Source organism: Xiphophorus hellerii, chromosome 20 (assembly GCF_003331165.1).
Source record: "Xiphophorus hellerii strain 12219 chromosome 20, Xiphophorus_hellerii-4.1, whole genome shotgun sequence".
Classification (NCBI taxonomy): domain Eukaryota; kingdom Metazoa; phylum Chordata; class Actinopteri; order Cyprinodontiformes; family Poeciliidae; genus Xiphophorus; species Xiphophorus hellerii.
The window spans coordinates 6,113,810-6,136,613 of record NC_045691.1 but is presented as its reverse complement, the minus strand read 5'-3'; the positions used below and the strand labels follow the sequence as shown (position 1 = coordinate 6,136,613).

At 36.1% G+C, this 22,804-nt stretch overlaps 2 protein-coding genes and 1 long non-coding RNA gene across 4 annotated transcripts; 2 read left to right on the top strand and 1 right to left on the bottom strand.

The window, feature by feature from the left end:
• Nucleotides 1–1,063: 1,063 nt before the first annotated feature.
• On the top strand, nucleotides 1,064–7,638 carry LOC116709912 (uncharacterized). 2 transcript variants are annotated; one of them, XR_004336996.1, is made up of 3 exons: nucleotides 1,064–1,375; nucleotides 7,029–7,084; nucleotides 7,158–7,638. It is a non-coding gene; the product is annotated as an uncharacterized LOC116709912 (long non-coding RNA). The 2 variants fall into 2 exon arrangements; XR_004336997.1 differs by lacking the exon at nucleotides 7,158–7,638 and having other exon boundaries at nucleotides 7,029–7,085.
• A 6,232-nt stretch (nucleotides 7,639–13,870) lies between these two features.
• Nucleotides 13,871–15,584, bottom strand: LOC116709988 (adenosine receptor A1-like). Its single transcript, XM_032548755.1, has 2 exons — nucleotides 14,695–15,584; nucleotides 13,871–14,562 (listed from the first exon to the last, which is right to left on the bottom strand). The coding sequence occupies exons 1-2, from the start codon at nucleotides 15,054–15,056 to the stop codon at nucleotides 13,926–13,928; spliced, it is 999 nt and encodes a 332-aa protein (XP_032404646.1). The 5' UTR covers nucleotides 15,057–15,584; the 3' UTR covers nucleotides 13,871–13,925.
• A 2,602-nt stretch (nucleotides 15,585–18,186) lies between these two features.
• On the top strand, nucleotides 18,187–21,251 carry LOC116709977 (adenosine receptor A1-like). Its single transcript, XM_032548739.1, has 2 exons — nucleotides 18,187–19,590; nucleotides 20,311–21,251. Exons 1-2 carry the CDS (start codon nucleotides 19,238–19,240, stop codon nucleotides 20,945–20,947), a joined length of 990 nt encoding a protein of 329 aa, XP_032404630.1. The 5' UTR covers nucleotides 18,187–19,237; the 3' UTR covers nucleotides 20,948–21,251.
• Nucleotides 21,252–22,804: the final 1,553 nt, after the last annotated feature.

Genomic DNA, 22,804 nt, shown 5'->3' with positions numbered 1-22,804 from the left:
CAGGTATTGCTCTTTTGAAATCGTGCCAATGAAGGCTGGCTCAAATCCTTGCAGCTGAAAGTTTTACAAGCTCAATGCTCACAAACAGGAAGAGAAAGACACAGAGAGATTAGCAAAAGGGAGCTTGTTGCTGCTGTCTTCTTGTCTTTATTCAGAGAAGTCATTCATACTTTTATTTGCAGATATCAATGAGGTAAATTCTTGGAAGGAGGACTGCACAGAATGAGAAAGGATTTTTAAAAAAACATGCAAAGCAGTATCAGCCTAAAGGACAAAGAGTTGTGACGTCACACAGAAAGCTGTCTTGGATATTGCCTGATAAAAGATACTGATGTTTACTCATAAGGCTGGAACTATTATTTGAGTTATTTTTATTTTCTGGGATTTGTGCTTTTCCAGAACTCAAACCTGATTCTTGCCCTATTTTTTTCCTTTTTGCTTGAGATTTTTTAGAGTCCCCAGATACAATTTGTTGCCTTAGTGTGTTTAGCAGTAAAGAATTTCCTGTTGTGTTGACATTGGACACTAGTTTACTACCAAAAATACTGTTAGACTAATGAATCTCAGTGCTGACCATTCTCCTTTCTCTTTTCTGTAAAAAGTCTGCATAAAAAACAAAGGCAGGTGCAGACCAACTGAAGACGTCTGGAGGAACCACTGAAAATGGGAACTGTGAGGCATGAACTACCTGGGAATGATGCCAACTGCTGACAAAAGGCTTTACTGCACGGCTCTGAGACAAGACTTTAACTCACTCGCTTCAGGACAACTCGGCACAAAACTGTTTGGCCAGCTACAGATAAATCTTTCAACCCTTTAGCTTTGCTACCAGACAGCAAGTAAGTACTCATTTCTAATTTAGTAAATAGCTAAATAGCTTTTCAATTACTTTTACTCCTTCAGTCAAGTGGGATGTCTATTAGATGACACATAATCTACATCTCACATGACTGCTGCACTTGAGTTTAATTAGCCAACTGTAGCTCTGTGTCAAAGCTAAATTCTCTCTATATTTACAGCGTAATCAACGTTGTTCTTTATGATTTATGGGATGTGTGGAAACGAGATTTTCTAACTTAGTGATTTCTTTTCCTGCCTTCTTTTCTGTGCTTCTTGGCAATCATGTAAAAGTGGGCAGGGAGAGAGGAGGGCATGGCCCAAAAGCTGCTCTCAAGCCCCAGCCCCTGTTCGAGTGGGGTTGCACACTTACACACTGCTCAGCCTTTCCCTCATTCCTCAGGCGAAAGAAAGAGGTGTGGAATAGTATTCTTTTCTTCTTTTTCAACCAACGCTTTTTGTTTTTTCTCTCATCAATACCTTTTCCTTATTGCCAGTGTGTGACCGCTAGCCTGATATTGACATAAAAAGACATCAGGTATTTCTCATTTCTTTTTCTGGTTCTGTTTGGGCCTTCGTTGTCCTTTTGTAACGAGGCCTCCTTTATTTGTGTCTGTTGGCGTTTCAAACATATTTTAATATTACCTTCTGCACAACACAGATCTCTCTTTTGCTAACAATTCAGAAATAGGAGACGGTTACAATTCAGTAATACAAACTTGGATTTTGTTTGAATAATGCGATCTTGTTTAAATGCATTGTTGTTGCTCAAAGTTTTCAAACTTTGTGTACATAGGAACATTTTTTATTTATGGTAATGTGGGATCATAAGAATAAAAGACATATTTGCGGCTCTATTTTCTCTGTTTTAACAAATATGTTTTGATTGCAGCAAAACATATTTTGCTGCAATCTTCAAATCACCAACCAAATAAACAGTGATTATTACCTCTAAGTTTCAAACAGGAAGTTCTCAGTAATGAAAGGTGCTCAAAATCTGCAGTTAGAAACAACATTGAAGTGTAACTATCACCAGCTATCGCCCACAAAACAAAAAATACTCTTTTGGGCAAATGTGCTGCTCACATCTTTCAAACAGTTTGTGTTGTTGCTTAAAATGCTCTTGGATGGTGCCCTTTGATAAACCTGTTTTAAAAACCAGTGTAAACCTGATCTTTCTGTGGAAAACTGTTCTGCTCATGAAGAGGGTTGTGTTACCAGGATGAAGAAATTCTGCTTCAGATCAAATAGACTTGATTTTTTTTTTTGGACTGCTTTTCTAGTCACTAAAGCGTCAAAGCACACATGTTGAGTAGTTAGTCTACAGGAAAAAGTATCTTTTATTTTCACTTTACGTACCACTCAGTTTCTCTTTACTGTCTATAACCGTAGCTTTTGCATTACATTTGCATAGATTTATGCTGCACTATGTAAAGTTATGTAAGCCAGCAGGCGAAGTTGCCAGTTGTAGACATCTGTTTGAATGTATGATACAAACATATTATTACATATGGTAACACACATAGAGTGAATGAAGAAAAACAAAGTGGGTGGGAGCCAGGAGAAAAAAATGAGCCTATTTCCTCCTCCCCTTAAGTTCTCCTCAGATGAACTTGCCATATAGCTTGATGACATGTTGTTTGGAAAGCCACTTCTTCCGCTATTTGTCTTTCTCTCCTCCCCATAGCTGGTGTGACTCTGTGGTCGTAAGGATCAAAGTCTCGTTTTGCCTTTTTGCTTTCATCAGGTCAGACTGCACACACTTAATCAGCTCTTCCTGTTAGCAAAACTGTTTCAGGGCCTATAAACAGCACTTGATCAAACTCTTTGGAGTACAGCCGTCTTACAAAAGACTACCAAGAGAAACCATTAAGCAAAAGCTGTGAGAGATCTCTTTAGACAGACTCTAAATAGTTGGCCAGTGTTTTACCATCTGTCTTTATCTTTGTGGCAGGTTTTCCATTAAATGACTGATTTAAAATTGACAATGGTTTACTAAACAAACTTTAAAACACTGCCTTATGATCATTGTAGCTGCAGCACTGATTTCAAGCAGCTAACACATCAGGAAAACCATTAAAAGTACTTGCAGACTTTCACACCCCACAACTCTTAAAAACATGTTGATGCAAAATCAGACTTGAAAACAGTTGATAGTAGATACTGGAAATGACCACAAATGATGCTCTTTTAGCTTTATTATAATAAACATAAAACAAACAGACCATCACATACTTCTTTAAGTAACTACATATGCTAGCAGTGGAACTGTGAATTGTTTATATTTTTTACCACTCAGACTGGTTAGTCATGATGATCTCTCACAAAGCAAATATATGTGGGAGAGGATAATATCTTCTCCCACATATATTTGGTTCCAAGGTAAACGTTAAAAGTCCTGAGGTGTATCAGTACTTAAATAGTCATTATAGCTATTTTGTTAAGGGGGGTTGGTCACAGGCTTGTGCAACCCAAGTTGGACATGGAGCACAGCTTCACATCACACATTACCAGCCCCAGTTTCTTGTATTAATGCTCGGAGACCAAGGCATTGAAAAATTGCTGCAATATCATAAGGGATGTCATAAAATATTTCACATTATAAAGGTTCTTTACTATTTTTTTTCTGAAATCATAAGTCACCAATTACTGTCTAGGCAGCACTATTCTTTTATGGACATTTTTTCTCTGGTGGGTTGTTGTAGCCCAACCACAACATGGGAATGGTAGTGTCCTCTGCAGCATTATTTTTGACTAGTGAAAAGGGCAAGCATTCAAGGCCCATTTAGTTTCATCTCCAGATTTGTCTTATTTTATTGCTTGTGTATAGTAGTTACAAATTGGGCAGGAAGAAACCTGGTTTTGTTCTGGGTGAATGTTCAACACTGTTGAGACAATTACATGTCATCCAGTAATAAGTGCAACAGCAACGAGTGCAACAAGTTGCAAAGCATTGCAGGGACATTTTGAATAAGTGTCTGATTATAAAAGTAGACACAAGAATATATTTTTAAAACTGCAAACCAACATCTTTAAAAATATAGCTTGCTTAATGTGATTAGCCATCAAAAGAAACCACTTGATTGTAGCTTCCTCTATTCCTTTCCCCCAAAATCCTTTCTAGTGTAACACTGCCATTTGGATACATGAGCAGAAAGACATGATCATCACCTATTTTACATTTGACCCTTACCTTTATTGAACATAATCTTAAGCCAGTTGGACATGTGGTATCCTGTTATTTACAAAAAAATCACCTCTAATGATAATTTGTCCATCATTTAGTTTAATGCACCAAAGACACAGCCAGATAAAACTCGTATCTGTTGTCAAAAAGAGACAACAAAGTTCCAATGTAAGTGTTTACTCACAGGGCATACACGTTGGTCAAGAAAAAAAGCACAATGCATGTTTTGACAGAAATTATGGAAAATAGAATTTAAGCCACATAGAACTAAAATACAAATGTGATTGGTGGGGAAATGAATGGCAAATTACACTTCTGTAGTTTAACTGGCACATCAAGAAAAGCAAATCACAAAAAACAGAAACCAAAAAGTGACTGCAGGAATAAAATAAGTGAATAATACTATCCAAGATAAATACTTTATGTGACAGAAAAGTACGAGCCACCAACCTCAGCTGCATACCTCCTCTAAATGTCTTTTTACACAGTTTTTTACATTAATTTATCTTTTTACACAGTTTTTTACATTAATTTATACCTTTGTTCTACCCTGCCATGCATATTGTTCCACATTTTCACGCCACAAACTGTAATACACAAACTTATTTTTGGCTTATGAACAGAAAGATTTTTTTTTTAAATTTTGTCTCTTAAATTATAGCCCCAGTCTTTGTCACTAAGTTATATTTTTGGGATATTGCCTAAAAGTAAAGTACGGACATAATAAATGTCATTTTGAAATTAATCCAATCATCCAGGTTTAATGTCTACGACTTAAAAAACTGAGTTTTTTAATCTACTCTTCCCTACATTTCCACAATACTGATTTCTCTTTTTAATATGTATACTGGTAAGATGCTGCTTTTTACAAAGCCATATGTGCTACAGAGCTTATAAAGAAAATAAATAAATGCTCTCTTTTACTATAGGTAGGTACTATTGGTATATATGATTCACTTCAATGGTATTAAAGAATCTTGTTGATATATTTTTCTGCTAGTAAGCCATTGTCAGAATAGTCTAATATCATTTTGCATTTGGTTAATTCAACAACTTAATTAAGAGTACTTACTGTCTGATGCCCCACTGTTTTTTTCTGCCCCACTGAGCATGTCCTGCTGGCACAGCCACGCAGCCTGCCAAAACATTTCAATCTCTGCTGGCATTAATTGGGTAAAAAGGAATTGAGAATGTCAATGAAAAGCATAGCTGCCTTTCAGCTAACATGGTTCACATGTTAATTTATGCAAAGTGTCCCAGCACTTTGCATGGTTTGACCATTGCCTTCTACTACAGCAGTGTCTGGCCTCAATTTTCCCCGTCAAAGTGCGGCCTCGTCTAGACTTGGCCACTCACCCAGCTTGTGTCCCAGCTTCTAGCTGGCACAGTACACAGACTTCTTTTCAATGGACTTGAAGTGGCTGTCACTCTGAACTAAAAAAGGGCAACTTCCAGACATCTACGTTTAGTTCCTCACATCACATTATATTGGAAAATTATAAACAGTAGAGTCACTGAGATAAGTCACAAGCAAGCGAATCCCTTAGCTGTACCAAAACTCCATGGAAAAGAAAGACAGAACTTATAGGCAGGCAGAGCAAAGAGTAAGCAGTTCACATGCTGCACCACAGATGTTAGGTGTAGCTGCCAAACAACTCCCTAAAATGGAAAATGTAGGTTTCAAGGTATCTTTGTTCTTATTTCCTTTGATTTTCTTCACTTTATGGTTGGAGAAATATGAGAGTGAACTGAGGAAACTGTACCTAAATTTGAAAAACAAAAATCTAAGTCGATATTTTTTAAATCACTATTTTGTTGTTTTATATACTATTTGTTCTGAATATAGATTACTTTTCCATAGTTTTTGATAGATCAGTAAGGAACACGTTTTTATGATGTGTCAGTTATGAAGGAGAAATCTTTTTTGCCAATCATAAGCTGATAAGTGTATAATGACCATTCCAACCACAATGCCCTTCAGACTTCATGCCACCCCTGATAAAGATGTCCTCACAACTTTATGATGAACTTACTCTTATGCTAAACATAAATATTAAAATAAGCCAATCTGTAAGCTACATTCACATTTAAACAGTAAAGAAAACAATTCTATTTGAATAACTTGATATTTTCTGCAAAATATTGGCGCTCCTGTTGTAGAACCCTCTTTTGCCACATGATCTTCCCTCCTCTTCATCTGTGACAGTTTTCAATGGTTGCACTGCAATGGTTGATCCTTCTTCTCTGTGAAGAAGGGTCAAAGATCATTCTTGATAATGATCTTTTCACAACACAGAAACAGTGCACTCTTACTTTTAGGTCGCAATACAAGTTTTCTAAACATTTTAGATTTGAGGACTGCGATGGTCATAAATGAAGGTTGTTTTTTATGTTTGGTGAGATTTTTGTGTGTTATTTGGCCTTATGTGACCAGATAAACCTGGTTTTGTTTGGGACAGTTCCTGCTAAATTCTTTTTTTTTTATTGCTGTGACTATTGTATACATGAACAAGCTCAGACAGGTAGCTATTTCCTCTAGATTTTTTTGTTTCTTGGTTTTCCTGTTTTGAAAACTGGCAAAGAGAAATGGGCCTTTGTGTCATCATATTCTTCCCCCAGGTAAAACAGGAAGTCATAGATTACTAAGTGAAACTAGATCCTCTGAGCTATCCCTCCTAATCCTAAATAGGGTTTGATTTTAAGTTGTTTAAACATCCTTAGCAGGTAAATAAACAGCTATTTGCTTAAATAGAACAATTCCTAAAAAATAGTAGTTTAACAATATCTCTTGGTGTGTTTAAAAACCCACTGAAAAAAAGAATACTTTGACACAATTGTTTCCCAATTGCATTAAAAAGCTTGAATGCATTTCATTTCAAATGCTTTGACAGTTCTCAGTCTCATATTCTGCTTTTATTCATAACTATAATGACAATCATGATTTGGGGAAAGTAAATGTTGTAACTGAAGAATAACTTTACTTTTTTTTAAATGTGTCTTGTAGGTTCAAATGCCAGATTTCCACACCTACCTGCCAAATCATCTGTCCTTAAGGCTGAGGTAGTAGATTGAATAGTTGTGGGGTTCATGTCCTCCTTTTGAGATAACTATACAATCTACTGTCTTTCCAAAGGAAACAGAATAAGCCACGTTTCAAGCCAAGCCTTCATGCACTTCGGAAGCTTCTTCAGTTATGGAACTCAGAAAAGAAATAAACGCTCAACTTAAAGGCATCTGAAGACACATGCAGGCACAGGATTGTCATTACCGAGCTGCTGCAAAGACATTTATTTAAAAATACATCATTGTTTAATATTTGAGCAAGAAAGCATTTTTTTAAAGAACATAGATATATACTTGAAGTTGAGCCTAGCAAGGTGAGGTAGTAGGTTGTATAGTTTGTGGGATTGAGACAATCCTACTCAGGTGATAACTATACAGTCTATTACCTTCCTTGAAAGGTACAATGAGTGCTTGGAATGCTTCTCACTGGTTTATCTACGTAGTGAAAGACTCTCTACCGCCACCGTATGGCCAAAATCTAATAAATGGCTACATGCTGAAGTATGGATATATTTGAAGTTTTAAAGCCAGATGCTATACTTAAAATATAAATTTACAATTAAATGTATTTAGCATATATATATATATATATATATATATATATATATATATATATAGCATTAAAAAAGAAACAATGATTGCTGATTTTCAATATGGTTGGATTTTTTAATAAGATATTGAAACCCATAGATTTTGAATTTAAAGAAATGTATACTTTGTGTTAGTAACAGTCACGACCTTGGTGTAAAATTAACCACACTAACATTAACTGCTGAAGAAAGAGAAACAAACTATTTTTTTGTCTCTACTTCCTTAGTCATGTATTTTGAATAAAAATGAAAAAAATCCATGTGTCTTATTTGTAATACTTCAAATACCGTGTTCAATTTTACTTTGCAAATCTTAAAAGAAAAATTACCACAAAAAAGAGGACAAATAATTTTATTGATTTATTTTGCAAAGAGTATGATTAGAAGTGGTGTTGTTTGTTAGTTTTTGCTTACGGTACAGAAAACCTCTAGTCTGATGTTTACTGTCAGGCTCCAAGAGAACATAGACAAAAGCATGTCAAATTGAAAATTGAACAAATGCTATTTGATAGGTGATAGTTGTGTTATGAATAGGCATAACTTAAATATAAATTAATAATTTATGTTTCTATTTACAAAAAATAAACTAAAAACAAAAAGACAAACATTTCTTTAATTCAGTATTTACTGCAATAAAGGTCAGTGACATTGACTAATGAGCTTAGCTGTGTTTGGGGACCCAAACGGAATTCTGTTTAGGGTCTCATACAACCTGGGGCCAGTTCTGTCTTTCAGTCTGTATTTATTCTTTAGCCTTCTTTTACAAACTCAGGAGTGGACAAACAACCCATTTGTTCCAGAAAACTCCAGACAGACCATTAGCAGGTCATGTTCTCTAAACCAAAAAGTTAAACTGAGCAACTCTACCAGCCAACAACAGTAGGGGGCGTTGCTCCTTTACGTGTTACTGAAGAGGAGGAGTGTGTGATCGCCACATAAAGCTTAAGTATGCGTGTGTGTGTGCACTGGTGGAGGCAATGTGAAGTTAGCAATAAAACCTGACTTACAGAGAATGTGTAGATTGCTACAGTAACAAACACTAACTCCTGAAACTAGAAGCCAGGTTTGGTTCCCCTCTGCTGCAGGAAGTAAAGCAAGCAGCAGCTTTGGCCTTTAAAGTTAGCATCTCCTCCGTACTTAGTCTGTAGGTTCTAGCAGGAAAAGTTAGCACAAGTAAAAACCAACAAGGAATAATTACATATTAGTTGTGAGAGAAGTGGTAAGCAGTACACATAAAAATAACATTTTAAGAGAGCAATAACTGAGAGTCCTTTTGGTGGAACTGTACTGTATCAGAAAAATCTCTTTTGAGAATCTTTGTTCTTTTATTTTCCTCTCTTTCTTCTGCTTTGTTTTATCACAATCTTTAAACTGTATGTTTTTAATATCCACATGTTTGTTTTTTTATTCCATCTCCTGTATTTTGTGAACAGCGCAAAGCAAAGTAACCACACAGTGTGAGGTTGCTAATACCTTCACAGTTGGGTGAACAATTTCAGTTATCTTGACATAAAGCGTGAGTTTTGTCAAATAAAGAATCAGCACAATACATTGTAAATAAACAAAAATTAGCTAAATTAAATTTAACAGAACTAAAAAAAGATAATGTCTTTTATATTGTGTTAATAAAAATCTGACTCTAACTGTACATATTAGTAGTTAGAGATTAAATACGTTCAAAATAAGCTTCCAAAAGCGGAAGTTTCATAGAGATATATTATTGAATAAAGAATATATCTGGGTGACCACAAAAAGAGATAGCCATCAGATTTTAAAAAGCAGAGTTGTAATAAACAAATTAGGAACCAATCAGAATTATGCTCTGCTGCTTTTATTATTTATATGACACTAAAAAGTACTTTAATTAATCTAAAATAATATGGCCAATATGGCTAGTATGTTGCACAGGTCTAGTTTTTTAAATAAAAATGTATAAGATTTTACTAATATTTATGACACTGGAACCTTGTGAGAAAATTCTTGTGAGAAGATTCTTTGTAAAACTTTGAAGTTATCGTATTGCATTACCATGAACTTTTAAACCTTAACCCTTTTCAAACTATGCCAGGCAAGATTGCTCAGTTTTCTGGTGTGGTTGTATATTGTGGTATTGCAGGACAGAAGCATGAAGACACACGTTCCTGTTTGCAGATATGCATGAGAACACACAGATGCAAGGCCCCTTCACCCCCCCAAAAAACATAAACTGCATAATCCAGATAATACTCAATATAAAGCTGATTTCACTTCTAATTAAGACTGAAAGCAAACTATCAGCCAGTCTGGATGGTCTACTTACTTTTGATCATTTAAAACAGTTATTACCAGAAAATTATATAAGTACAAGTTAAGATTAACTTGCAATGAAGTGAATCTAGTTTCTGTGAGGGTATGCACTTTCAAGATGAACGGAAACTTAAACTCAAACACTGATAAACAGTGATATGAAACTGCTGGAACTGAAGCCTGCTAGTCTTAATCAAGTGGAAGTGGGTTTCTTTGCAACAAACATGTTTACGATACACAGAAGTATTGCAGCTGTGAAAATACAAATTCAACTCATGAGAATGAAACAAACATTGTTACAAGTTATTTATTAGGCAAAACTGAGAAGCCAATATTTTGTTTGTATCTTTAACTTGAGCTTAGCATGAGAAAATACAAAAACAGTTACCAAATAACCAAATAAACCTGATCTTGAGGCAAAAAAGTAGGTGCATGCTTGACCCAACCACTGATTTTGTCACCCTTACAATCAATAACTGCAAGCATTTGCAATAACTGGTAAAAATGTCTTTCACATTCCATACATTTAACGTTTGGCCCACTTACTTAGTTTATTTCACACCAAAGATTGTCTTAGCTAATGTTAACAATGCCACCTTCAAATACAGCAAATCATCCACACCTTGAAAGAACAAGGCAGCCCCAGAACATCACACTACCACCATCATGTCTAATTGTTAGTATGATGTTCTTTTTTCTGACCCTCACAAATGCTGTGCTAGTTTTTCCACCTAAAGTCATGGGACTTTCCAAAAGGCTATTAAATAATAACTTTTCCACTGATTCCAAACCTCTTCCCTGCTGTTGAAACATGAACACTGACATTAAGTGAGGCATTTGAGGGCTGCAGCACTCAAGCTGTTGTCGGATTTGAAGATCTGTGATCATCGCTGAGTCATTTTGGTATTGCTGTCTGACAGGACACATTCACCATGGTTCTGTTTTCTTTATTTAAAATAATTTCTCTTGTGGTTTCCACACGTTCCAGCAAGCACGTCCAGAGGCCCCGCCCTTTTTATCCTTGATGCCCCTAGTTCCCTTTTTGAGTTTTTTTTAATGATTATTTTCTGAATTTTTTATTTTTAATCTGTATGTCAGAAGGCCTGTTTGTGCCCCTCAGCAATAATATTTAGCTAAATATAATGATTTAGTAAAAACAAACTAGTCTGGCTGCCCTCAGTCTAATAATGACTCTCAGAGCCTCCATGTTGTTCAGACTCCGGGTCCATGGTGAAGAGGAGGAGGAGGAGGGCGGATCTGTGTCCTCTAACTATCAAATTATGGGCAAGAATATTTTTTCATACACTGGTTTGTGAATAAAAACGTAGGTCTGAGGTTGACATTAGAAAAACTGTTTCTATTTATATTTTCATAATCGTCCTTGCAATAGCGGGACAAAACCCGCCACAGACATGCTTCAGCTCCGGAGAAAACTTCTGACTTTAACTTCATCATTGTGCTAAAAGCCCGGTTCGCTACAGGCAGTCGCTCTGCTTCTCCTTAACGTTTCTATCAGGCGGGTTAATCTGGGCTGGAGGTTCGCGGCTGTAAATAGAGAAATCGTCCCAACTCGTCAATATATGACGAGTCGGGAGTGAGAATGTGTTGAAATAGAAGTTATTGCAGAACCTCAAGTGTTAAAGGAAGATTCGGCCCAGAACATTTAGAGTTCACAAAATAAACATCAGAGAAAATATTGTAGCAATAATTAGAACCGCAACATAAAGCCAAACGTGCCACAATTAAATGAATCAAAATGTCCCCAAAGCATCGGGGGACTGACATAGGGGCCACTGGCGGATTCCAGGTCGATTCCAGAGATGCGCATCGCAGCGGCTGTTCATGCAGGGCCGGCCCAAGGTAGTATGGGACCTTAGACAGAACCCCACCCCACCCCCTCAAACCCGTCCTACTAAGAACCTCAGCATCACTGACATGTTTAATTATCAATAAGGTGAATCTGTGAGAGAGAGACCAGGTTTATTGGCCTAGTTTAAAATCAATCATTGATTATTGGTTATTTGCTGTGATTTATTTGTGAACAAACCAACTCAAACACAAAGTTTACACCATATTGTAGCCATGGTAACACAACAATCCAACTATCAAGATGATTCTTTAAACTTTTACAAAGTAAACCTCCTAATTAAATCCTAAATGTACTATTTATTTTTCTCAGCTGAATGCATTAAATAAAATGTAATAACAATGTCATTCTCTATAAATGATGCTACAGGTTTAGATCTATGGTCTGTGTTGCAATTAAACCATTTCTAGGGGCCCCTGAATGTCTGGAGGGCCCTACCAGCAGCTACTGAGTTTTCTTTGCCTTGATATCCCATGTCTTATAATTCTAGATCTAGAATTATAAGACATCAAACTATTATATAGAGTTAACCCCTGTGAGTTTTTTTTATCTATAAATAGTCTGCAGCCAGGTTGTTCTAGAGGTTAAATAGATATTATTAAGACTTAATTAGTAAAATGGCAGCAAATTAGCTTATTTCATAACTTCATAATCTTTGACCTTCTCTCCTCTGGTTTGTTTCCTGTTGGGGAAAATATAGACTATATTTGCTTTGCATTTCCCCGCATGATGGCAATGATATAGTAGGATCCAATTAGATTCTTGATTAATATGGGTTGTTGCTATGTTGTTGTTGTACGGAGTTTTTGTTCAATGTGCTCCTTTTTTAAATTTGAGCTCCTGCCCCTCCAAAGGTCTCTGCACGTCCCTGCGTTCCAGGGTCACAGGTGTGGCTCTGGTTCTCATCTGTTCTTTGATTTCTTTAGATCAGGTAATAAATAATTCATTTCTGAGAACCCATCTCAACACTTCATGTGTTCAGACGTGTTCTCTTTCAGTAGTTTTATGGTTCTGCAGGAATCAGACTTGGATGTGATTTATAAAATTTGACTCAGCAACAGAACACTTACTTTTTTATATATGACCAGGTTTGTGGATATCTTTGTTCAGACAACATACATTACCCTTGTTATATTTGGCTGATGCACAACATTGCTTAATGAACTGGAACAAAAAAAAGAAGAAATATGCAACGGGCAAGTAACTTTTCTCAGTTCTGTTGCTATGAAATTGTCATTTGTGTGGCTTCACATATTGTAATTTCACAGAGTGGTGAAAAATAATCAAACTGAGATTCTGATTTGATCTAATCACTTGAGATTAGGTCCAAATTTGAACGATCCATTTACTTTCTGTCCCATAAAAACGTATTGTTATGCTGTGAATCTTATATCACTTACAACATAATTTCTGAAGACCAAATAAGACCTTTACAATTATCAGTCGTAAATAAAACACAGGTTTTACAAATCATGAAATGCGTTCTAAAAGATCTGTTTAGAAATAATGCAGTTCCGGATTGTGCAGTGCATTTCTTTTTGAACAATAAAAGGGAAGCTTAATGAGATGCAAACCTTAACATTGCAGCATTGCACTTCAGCATTTACCATAATATTTGATGACAGTGCTTCAAAAGACAAAAAAAAACATGTTTGTTAAGCAGGTTTCACTTGCTTTGGCAGCATTTTTTCCTATTGTGTACCAAATTCTGCACCTTCAGTCCTAATCCATTCAGAGGAATGCATAAACTCTCTACGATGTTGCATTGCACAACCGACATTCTTTAGACAAGAAAAATGCTTTCATTTCACATCACAGCCCTACACAAATAGATAAGCACATTAATAGATATCTGAAGAAATTCAAGAAGAGAAGATACCTTTACATGAAGATACCATAGACATACCAATATTGTCACGATTAAGAAGTATTTATATACACAGCAATACAGTCCATAAATTAATGTCATTAGCATCAATAAAAACATATTCATATATGCATAATTGCTATTCCTATTTACGCCATCATTATCAGCATTAATACAAATCTTGGATTAGAATAAAAAAGGCTTCAACATTTTCACAGATAAACTTCTTTAGCTTTGATTGGTCTCACTCATATTGTTGCAGCTGAGCATAACATCAGACTTGCTGCTCTGAGATCCTTGACTTTCTGCTTCACAATAAGTATATCGTTTCCAGATGTGTATGTATGCTCTCTTTATCTTTTTTATTTTAAATGCATACACGACAGGGTTTACTGCGGAATTAGCATGAGAAAGAGAGATGCCGATATGAAAAGCTATTTTATTTGCATGGTTTGTGAATAAAGAGATGCAGTTCATAATGTGAAGTGGAAGCCAGGACAGCGCAAACAGAGCCAAGACAAGAGCAAGAGATGATGCCAGCTGTTTCTCTTTTGTTAGGTAGTTCTTTGACTGGTTTTGGGCACCGTTGCCTGGTTTCTCTCTGAGATTTTCTCGAATGTAGCAGAAAACATAGGCGTACAATACAGTCATCACCAGCAGTGGTGTTAAGGTGCAGAGAAAAAAGTTAAAGTAGACCAGATAATTCAAGGTGATCACATTCATAAACATGCATTTATCAGAGGAATTAAACGTATTCAGTCCTTCATTCCAGCCAAACATTGGAGTAAAACTCAGTGGTACTGCAAAAAACCAGCATGCAGCAGCCACAGAATATGAATACCTCCAGGTGACAGTCCTTTTGTACCTGTAAAGAATAGCATTGGTAAGAAAAGCTTTAATTAAAATTCTTATTGAAATGATGAGCTGTAGAATATAGCATTTTGGCATGCCTTGAGATCACATCTGCACATTTTATAATCCCTGAAAACTTTCTTACCAGAAAGGGCGAGAGAGTCGAAGATAACGATCAATAGCAATGGCCGTCAAACAGAGAACCGAAACTAGGGTTAGCAGGATCACCACACAGCTGATGAAAAGACAAGTGTGAAATGAAGTTTTCACTCGGCCATCCACCAGCACAGACAACGGTATGGCCACAGCTCCAACAAGAAAGTCAGCCACAGCCAGAGACACAATGAAGCAGTAGGTGGGTTGCTGGATGCTTTTTGTTTTCCACAGAGCCAAAACAACCATTGCATTCCCAAGACAGCAGCATACTGCAATGAGAACTTCCACCAAAGTGTAAATCGTTTCTTCAATATCAGTATCCGTGGTGCTCTTTGAGTCTGATTGATTCATGTTGCAAGTTGATGGAGTGAGGTTCTAATGCCGAGCCTGACTAAGAGTTAGATCATAGTCTTCCACTTATCATTCATCTCACTCTTGCGAAGCTTTTAGAGGAAGTCCTTAGCTGCAGCAGCTTCTTCTATTTTTTGTTTTTAGCCTGTCTTGCAACCATTGCTTAAAAGTTTGTTTGCACAATAAAACTTTTACATTAGTATTATAAAAAATATAATCATATTAGCTAATATTACTAATGAATCATGTAATATTAGTTACAAACTAATTAACTGACTTTACTATCTACAGTGACTTGTGAGACGGTGTGTGCAAACCAGCACTGTAGTGGTTTTAAAGCCACACATTTATAATCTCACCATACATATTTCCCTTTCATATTTCATACAGCTGAAGCCATATCAAACTTGCTTCTGCATGGTATTTGTTTATTTTACCCTACTCTTAATTTCTTTTTTATTATTGTCCTTGAAAAATGCATTTTGTTCCTGCACTGTCTGTCTGTAAAGAATTAGCCTAGAACATAAACATTTAAAATGAGAAAAATGAAACAAACTACTGTATGTACAGATCCATTAAATAAGTTAGATTATTATTGAAACTCAGATTAGTAAGTGAAACATGTTTTCAATTAAATGCACACTGATAATTCCAATTCTTTCTTCCTGTTTTGTTTTTATTATTGTCTGCTACAGCAAGTGTAAACACAAGATTTAACATTAGATGGCATCCGCTCATACAAAACCTCTTAAAAGTATGTTTAATAACTGCTTGGAAGCGATTAATTTCAAATGGTACTTCTGATAAGAAACATGTCTCATTTAATATGATTGTATATACACATGAATGCCATAGTCAGCTACAGTATTATCTTTCATTTGAACTTTCTGAGCCATAACCACATTGCCAACTCACATTATCTGTCACCACATATGCAAAACTCATCTGTTTTTAGTTCATCTGTCCGTCTCTCACTTCTTCCTGTGAACGTCATTACTTGTTCTCTAGTCTCCCACCAAAAACACATGGTGCAATTCCTGTTTCTTTATCTCAGAGCCATGGTCTCAGACATCACACTCAGCTGCAAAACCAGAAGCTTTGACCATGAGTTTCTCAGAATTGTTCCCATTTTGTTGCCACAGACCTTAATACATTTTAAAAAATTTTTACGGCAGCCCAACAGAAATTGCCACAAAGTTTGGAAGTTGAGAAAAGTAAATTCACATGGTTTTTGATTTTGTTTTTAAACTAAAAAAATAAAAATCTAAAAGGTTACGTTACCACTGCTTTAGAGATTAATCTCCAATTCTTTGATAATCCTAAAAATATATATATTTTCAATCAACTGCCTCCATAAGTGGCCCTATAGTAAACAGTTATTTAACCTCAGTTTGCTATTAACAAAATGTTCTATGACGGCCTCAGAGGTTTGCTAGAGAGTATTAGTGAACAAGTATTATAAAACCTAAGCATGGTGGATGCCCTACCTTAAACAATTTTGCAAAGAACAATAGGCCTTAAAGTATGCTTTTTTATGTGGAAATCTGACAGAGACACAGCAAAAGATAAGTAGCAGATATTTACATCGAAGGTGATTGAAAGTATCAATTCTTAAAAATAATTTTTCCCTCGGATTTACAATTCTGTTTTACCTTGTGTTTGTGTTTGCCCACCACCTAAAATCATAGAATAGAATAGAATAGAAATATACTTTATTGTCCGATAATTGGGACACTTCTGTGCAGAACATTCCACTTTGTGGTTCTATCAAGACAAATATGTAGAAAAGTTCAAGGGGTATAGACTTTTGCAAAGCATTGTACCTCCTGAGCATTATCTAACATTCGAGAGAGAGATGGGCTGTGATTTATTTAATCTTCTCCTCTCTGCTCTTTAATACCTTTCATTAATTTTATTCATGTAAACACTTGAATCAGTCAGCTCAAGTGTTTAGATTCACATACTGATCATGACTAATACAGACAGCAATGTGTCAAGTTGCAATAAATGCATCACTAGGTTGCTTGGAAAGAATTCTAAAAATAACTTTGCTAATTAAAACCGGTAATAGAGGCTTCATTGTCATGTTGTTGATCTTGCCCAGGCACAAGAGGATGCCTGCAAGCCAATAATAAAATCAATTACTATGGCTTCTAGATAATAGTGCATGTTAGCCCAACTCAACACACTGATGTGATTATTGGTTGTGATTATTGGTAATGGTTAAGGTATTTGTAAAGGTTTTTAGTGTTTTAATCAAATTTCTCAGTGTCAGTTATCATTATGAATTTTTCTCTGAAATGATTTCTTAAGGTAACATAAAACGCTAAGTTCTAAATGTGCTGCATGTTGCTTCTATTTACATAACAGTCATCAACCAAAGAATTAGGAGTAGATGTTTATGGAGGACTGCACTATCATTAACATTCATGAAATGCATTTCTTTTGACATAGTTTACTGTAGCCCAACGTGACACCAAGCATAGACATACTGTATTTACATAACATTGAACAGAAGTGAAGTTAGCTTTCAATTATAGCTTCCAATTCGGGAAACAGAAAAACAGGATATCCCATCTCATTCTTCACTACCTTGGGCATCTTTAATTTGCTCTGGTTTAAGTCATTAGACTCTTCAAACATGTACTGATTTACACTAAATGTAGAATACCTAAAACCTTGTTTGTGATTTTGAAACCTTTATCTGATTTGTGAGAGTTCAGGAAAGAACCATGTTAGTGACCTCTGGATATCTCAGCATTTTACAGAGTTTGCTGTTTGCTGTGCTGTCCTCGCCCTGAGATTTCGAGTTTTCAGCAGCTAGACAGCCAGACAACAACGCTCCAATAACCAAACTTCTTTCTTTTTTACTTGCTTATTGAAGAGTGGCCTCTGACCACTGCCATCACTTTGGCCATCGTAAACTGAAACATACAAGACTGAGTATTAGCCAACGAACATTGCAAATTAGCCATTCTTGCTGCTAGCTAAAAAAAAAAAACATTTTCCTAAATGACTCCAGCGTACAATTATTTACACCACAGTTACATAAAACAAAGAGACAATTAACCAATACTTACGAACAAATCTTGTCTGAAACACAACGTACAAGGATAATAATCAGCTTAATCCATGAACTGTTCGGTGTTGCGTTCCACCATCTTGGATCTATATTCTTTTTTTAGCGTCACCAAAACATAACAAAATATCCACCAGGGGGCGTTCTAGTGCGGTTTTCAACCTTGCTGGTCCAGCTTAACTTACAAAAGGCAGCACAATGAGCATTATTAAATTCTCCAACATTAGTGGAAATTCTTAATTAATAGAAGCATAGGCTTCCACTTCCAATATCCCCATGGAGATAAAGAGAGAGGAATGGAGAGAAAAAGAAAATGGAGAAAGAAAGAGGGCAACACTCTTCTCAAAGCCCTTTATAATAGTTTTTAACTGATCAAATTAAAATGTATGGTCTTTACTGCTCAACATTTACAAATAACCACACATTCCTAACAAATTATATAAAAGCATCCCTGAGAAAGTGTCAATGAAAACACAAAAACAGTTTTCTGAGAAAGTTACATCCTAAAAACAGTAGTTATAAAACGTTCACATTGGAGACCAAACCACTTTCACAGACTACATTGAAGTCTATTGATGAAGTTGATGATGATACAACATTAACTTTATTATAAGACCAAATCAATGCTAATGCTTGCCCATCCTCACAGCCTAACTGTATCCTTCCAGTTATTATGTAGCTTGTTTCCACAGAAAAATGTAATGCTCACATACACACACAGGGTACACGCCTACCCACTTAATGCAAGCAAAACTAATGCTGCAGAGTACTGCAGAAAACAAAGTCCCTCCCCTTGATGTTATGACTCGTTTATACAGAGTAGTCAGTGAATAGGAGGGAGTGAGAGAGTAGGGAAGAGTGGTGATGTGCCAGTTCTGGGTTCGTTACAGAGATTTCGAATTTGATGCAGAAGATTGAACAGTCAGTGTGCCTTCATGGGCTCTAAATGTGGCAAGACTAAAGTTACATCTGTCTCAGCTGAACTACATGTTTACTGGAAGATGTTTTTGCTGAAGGAGAACACAAAAAGGAGAAAAGGAACTAATTCACATTTTATTACAATCTGAGCAAAGATAAGTTAGATACTGAACGATAAAAAAAGATGTCCTCTCCAGGTGTCAAGCCAAGGGAGCATGTGGATGTGGCGTACATCTCCATTGAGATAGCCATTTCTGTGGCCTCTGTCCTAGGGAATGTATTAATTGTGCTTGTGGTGTATGTGAACCAGGCTCTCCGTGACACCACCTTTAGCTTTATTGCATCTCTGGCTGTGGCTGACATTGCTGTTGGAAGTTTGGTTATCCCTCTGGCCATTGTCATCAGTCTGGGATTCAGGACGCAGTTCTACACCTGCCTCATCCTCTCCAGCCTGGTGCTGATCATAACTCAGAGCTCCATTCTGTCCCTCCTGGCCATAGCTGTCGACCGATATCTGCGCATAAAGATTCCCACAAGGTAAGAAAAAGTTTTAATTCCACACATCTACATTTCAAACATACATGTTTTTTGTTTTTCCCCTGCATTTCAAATTAAGATTGAACACAATTAAAAAGAGAGTGATAGCATAGATTACTCATGTTGTGATGTAAGAGACCAAAACTGCTTTTAAAATGAATAATTGAATATCATTAATGGAACAAAACAGGAAATGAATAAAATCTTTTTTTCTACTCTAGAGTAGTTTTCTAAACTTTTACTTTTACCACTTGATTTGAAATGTCTTTTAAATTAAAACAAGTAAATATTTTTTTTTCCTCTACTGTCACTGAACTTTTTCAAACATTCCTCATTTACAAAGATATAAGTTTCTTTTTTTGTTAAAGAGAGACAGAGAGGAATACTCACCGAGTGTGTAAATCCTACATACAGTCGAGTCTAGTCACATCAGTGCCAAATTTTATACAAACCAGAGGGCTGGACATTGAACCTTTTAAGTAAATTAAAATATTGTCTGCCTAAATTATTGACAAAGGCAGTTTGTTTAGGTAGCTGGCACGTGTCCACACTAACGTTTCCCTATCAGCTAAATCCTGAAGTCAAAGCCTGACACTTAAAAATATGCTTCTGAGAAATAACAGGATGGCCTTGGTTCAAGAAAATGCCATTAAAGTTGTCTGCTAGTGCATTTAGGTTATTGGAGAAAACTCTCATTTGTCTTCTGATTGTGCTGCCCAGGTACGGCGACATAGTGACCCAGGGGAGGGCGTACATGGCAGTTTGTATGTGTTGGATCCTCGCCATCCTCAGTGGATTGGTTCCATTGGTTGGCTGGAACAACCTGCACCACGGGAACTTCAGTAACTCCAAAGAGATAGTTTGTGAGTTTAAAACTGTTATTCGGATGGACTACATGGTGTACTTTAATTTCTTCGCCTGTGTGGTGGTGCCACTGGTCTTGATGATCATTCTGTATGGGGAGATCTTCAGAGTGATCCGGCAGCAGCTCAACCGCCGTGCTGAGGCCACTAGTGACGGAGAAAAGTACTACCGAAAGGAGCTGAGGCTGGCCAAGTCACTGGTCTTGGTGGTTGTTCTTTTCATAATGTGCTGGATGCCAATACATATCATAAATTGCATCGACTTCTTTTGCTCAGACTATGACATACCCAAGTTTGCTGTGTATATAGGAATTTTTATGTCTCATGTAAACTCAGCACTCAACCCGATGGTTTATGCATTCAGAATGAAACGGTTCCGTCTTACTCTGATCCAAATAATTCGCCGCAGCATATTATGTAACCCAATGGTGCCCACCCGATGCCCTACTAGCGCAATAGAAGGGAGTGAAAATATGGGTGTGAGCCTATATTGAAGAACTTTATTTGGTAACATTTTGTTTGACGGATTGTGAATAAGACTGTATTGACACCGTCATAAACATGACATAACACCTGTTATGAACATGAGTAAGTCTTCATGAATATTTATGACTGTTGTCATAAAGTGTCATTTGGTAAATCATGACACTTTTAATACAAAGTTGACATTATTCAAACTGTCTTCATTTTGATAACTTGACATTAAGTAAAAAATCATGATCTGACATAAATTTGTTATAAAAGTATTACTGATTAAACTTTAGCTTTAATAACATGAAGCTACATATTTTTAAAGTTTAATCAGTAATACTTTTATAACAAATTTATGTCAGATCATGAATATCTTGGTTAATGTCAAGTTGTCATAACAAAGACATTTTGAAAAATGTCAACTTTGTTTTAAAAGTGTCATGATTTACCAAATGACACTTTATGACAACAGTCATAAATATTCATGAAGACTTACTCATGTTCATGACAGGTGTTATGTCATGTTTATGACTGTGTCATGACAGTCTTATTCACAACCTGTCAAATAAAGTGTTACCCTTTATTTTATAATGCGTAGTCCCAGGGGACTAAAAATGCTATAAATATTCAAAAATGAAAAAAGTGTGACTGATCCTGTTTCTTTAACATATAAATCTTTTTCTTTGTGATTTCAGTATACATGGTCTTGGGAACTGTTAAACACTATTTGAGTTTTACTTAGATATGGAGGCAACTGTTGATTTAAAAAACATTTTACATTAAATGTAAAAAATGTGTGTTAAATTCCATCCATCCATTGCTCACCCCACTTATCCTTGCAAGTGGCATGAGGGTGATGGTTGGGGTGGGGGATGATCTCCAGTATTCATAAGGCAAAAGGCAAGGTACAGCTTGAACAGGGCACCACTCCATCACAAAGACATACATTAAAAATCAACCTTGCACACACACACACACACACACACATCTGAGGACAACTTAGAGTCCAGTTAAAATGACAGTTATGACTTTGGAGTATGGGAGTAACCGAAAAGAATCTACACATGGGAGAATGTGCAAACTCCAGATCCCTAGCCACATTTCTTTGCCCAGGCAGCCATGTATTAAATCTGTTTTGTAAAAGACAATTCACAAGAAAATAAGGCTGCAATATATAATACCACAAGTCTACAAGGATATCAGAAAGCTTTTGTGCATCAGGAAAACATCTTATAAATAGTGCATATGAACGGGAAATATACAGATTTTATTGTTTGCTCCACAAAAGCCATATAGAGAGACTTCTGTGTTAAAAAGCATCCTCCTATTATCAAATGTACATCCCATTTTCAGACTAATGCCTTTTTCCTTATAATGTGATTGCTATGATATAACTGTGCTTCAGATTTAAAATTGCATTTTTGTTCTGGGTGTGTTAGTTCTAATTACAGTTATTTATGGAAACCTATGTTATATTCATTTATTGCCTTTTCGCTTCTTAATTTAAAGTTAAAATGTTGGATAGACTCCTCATAATATTTCTATTTAGGTTGCCCTGATATAACTGAAAAATGTGATGAGATGCTGCTTGAACAAGTCGACTGTGGTAACCAAATTGTCAGACAATATGCACAAATACTATTGCAATAGATTAAAAAACAGTCAGTTTAGGACTACTTGCTCCCAAACATTGAAGTTAGCACCCCTCTATGTGGAAGAACAAGTTGGGGATTTTTTTTTTCAAAAAATCAATAGCATATGTTTGCCAAAGTTGTAAAAAGAATAAATGGGTGTTGACAAAGGGCACTGTTATTATAAGTTAAGTGCACAAAAGGGCAACAGACCCATGGTTGGCCGGGGATGTTATGGACAAATTTAAC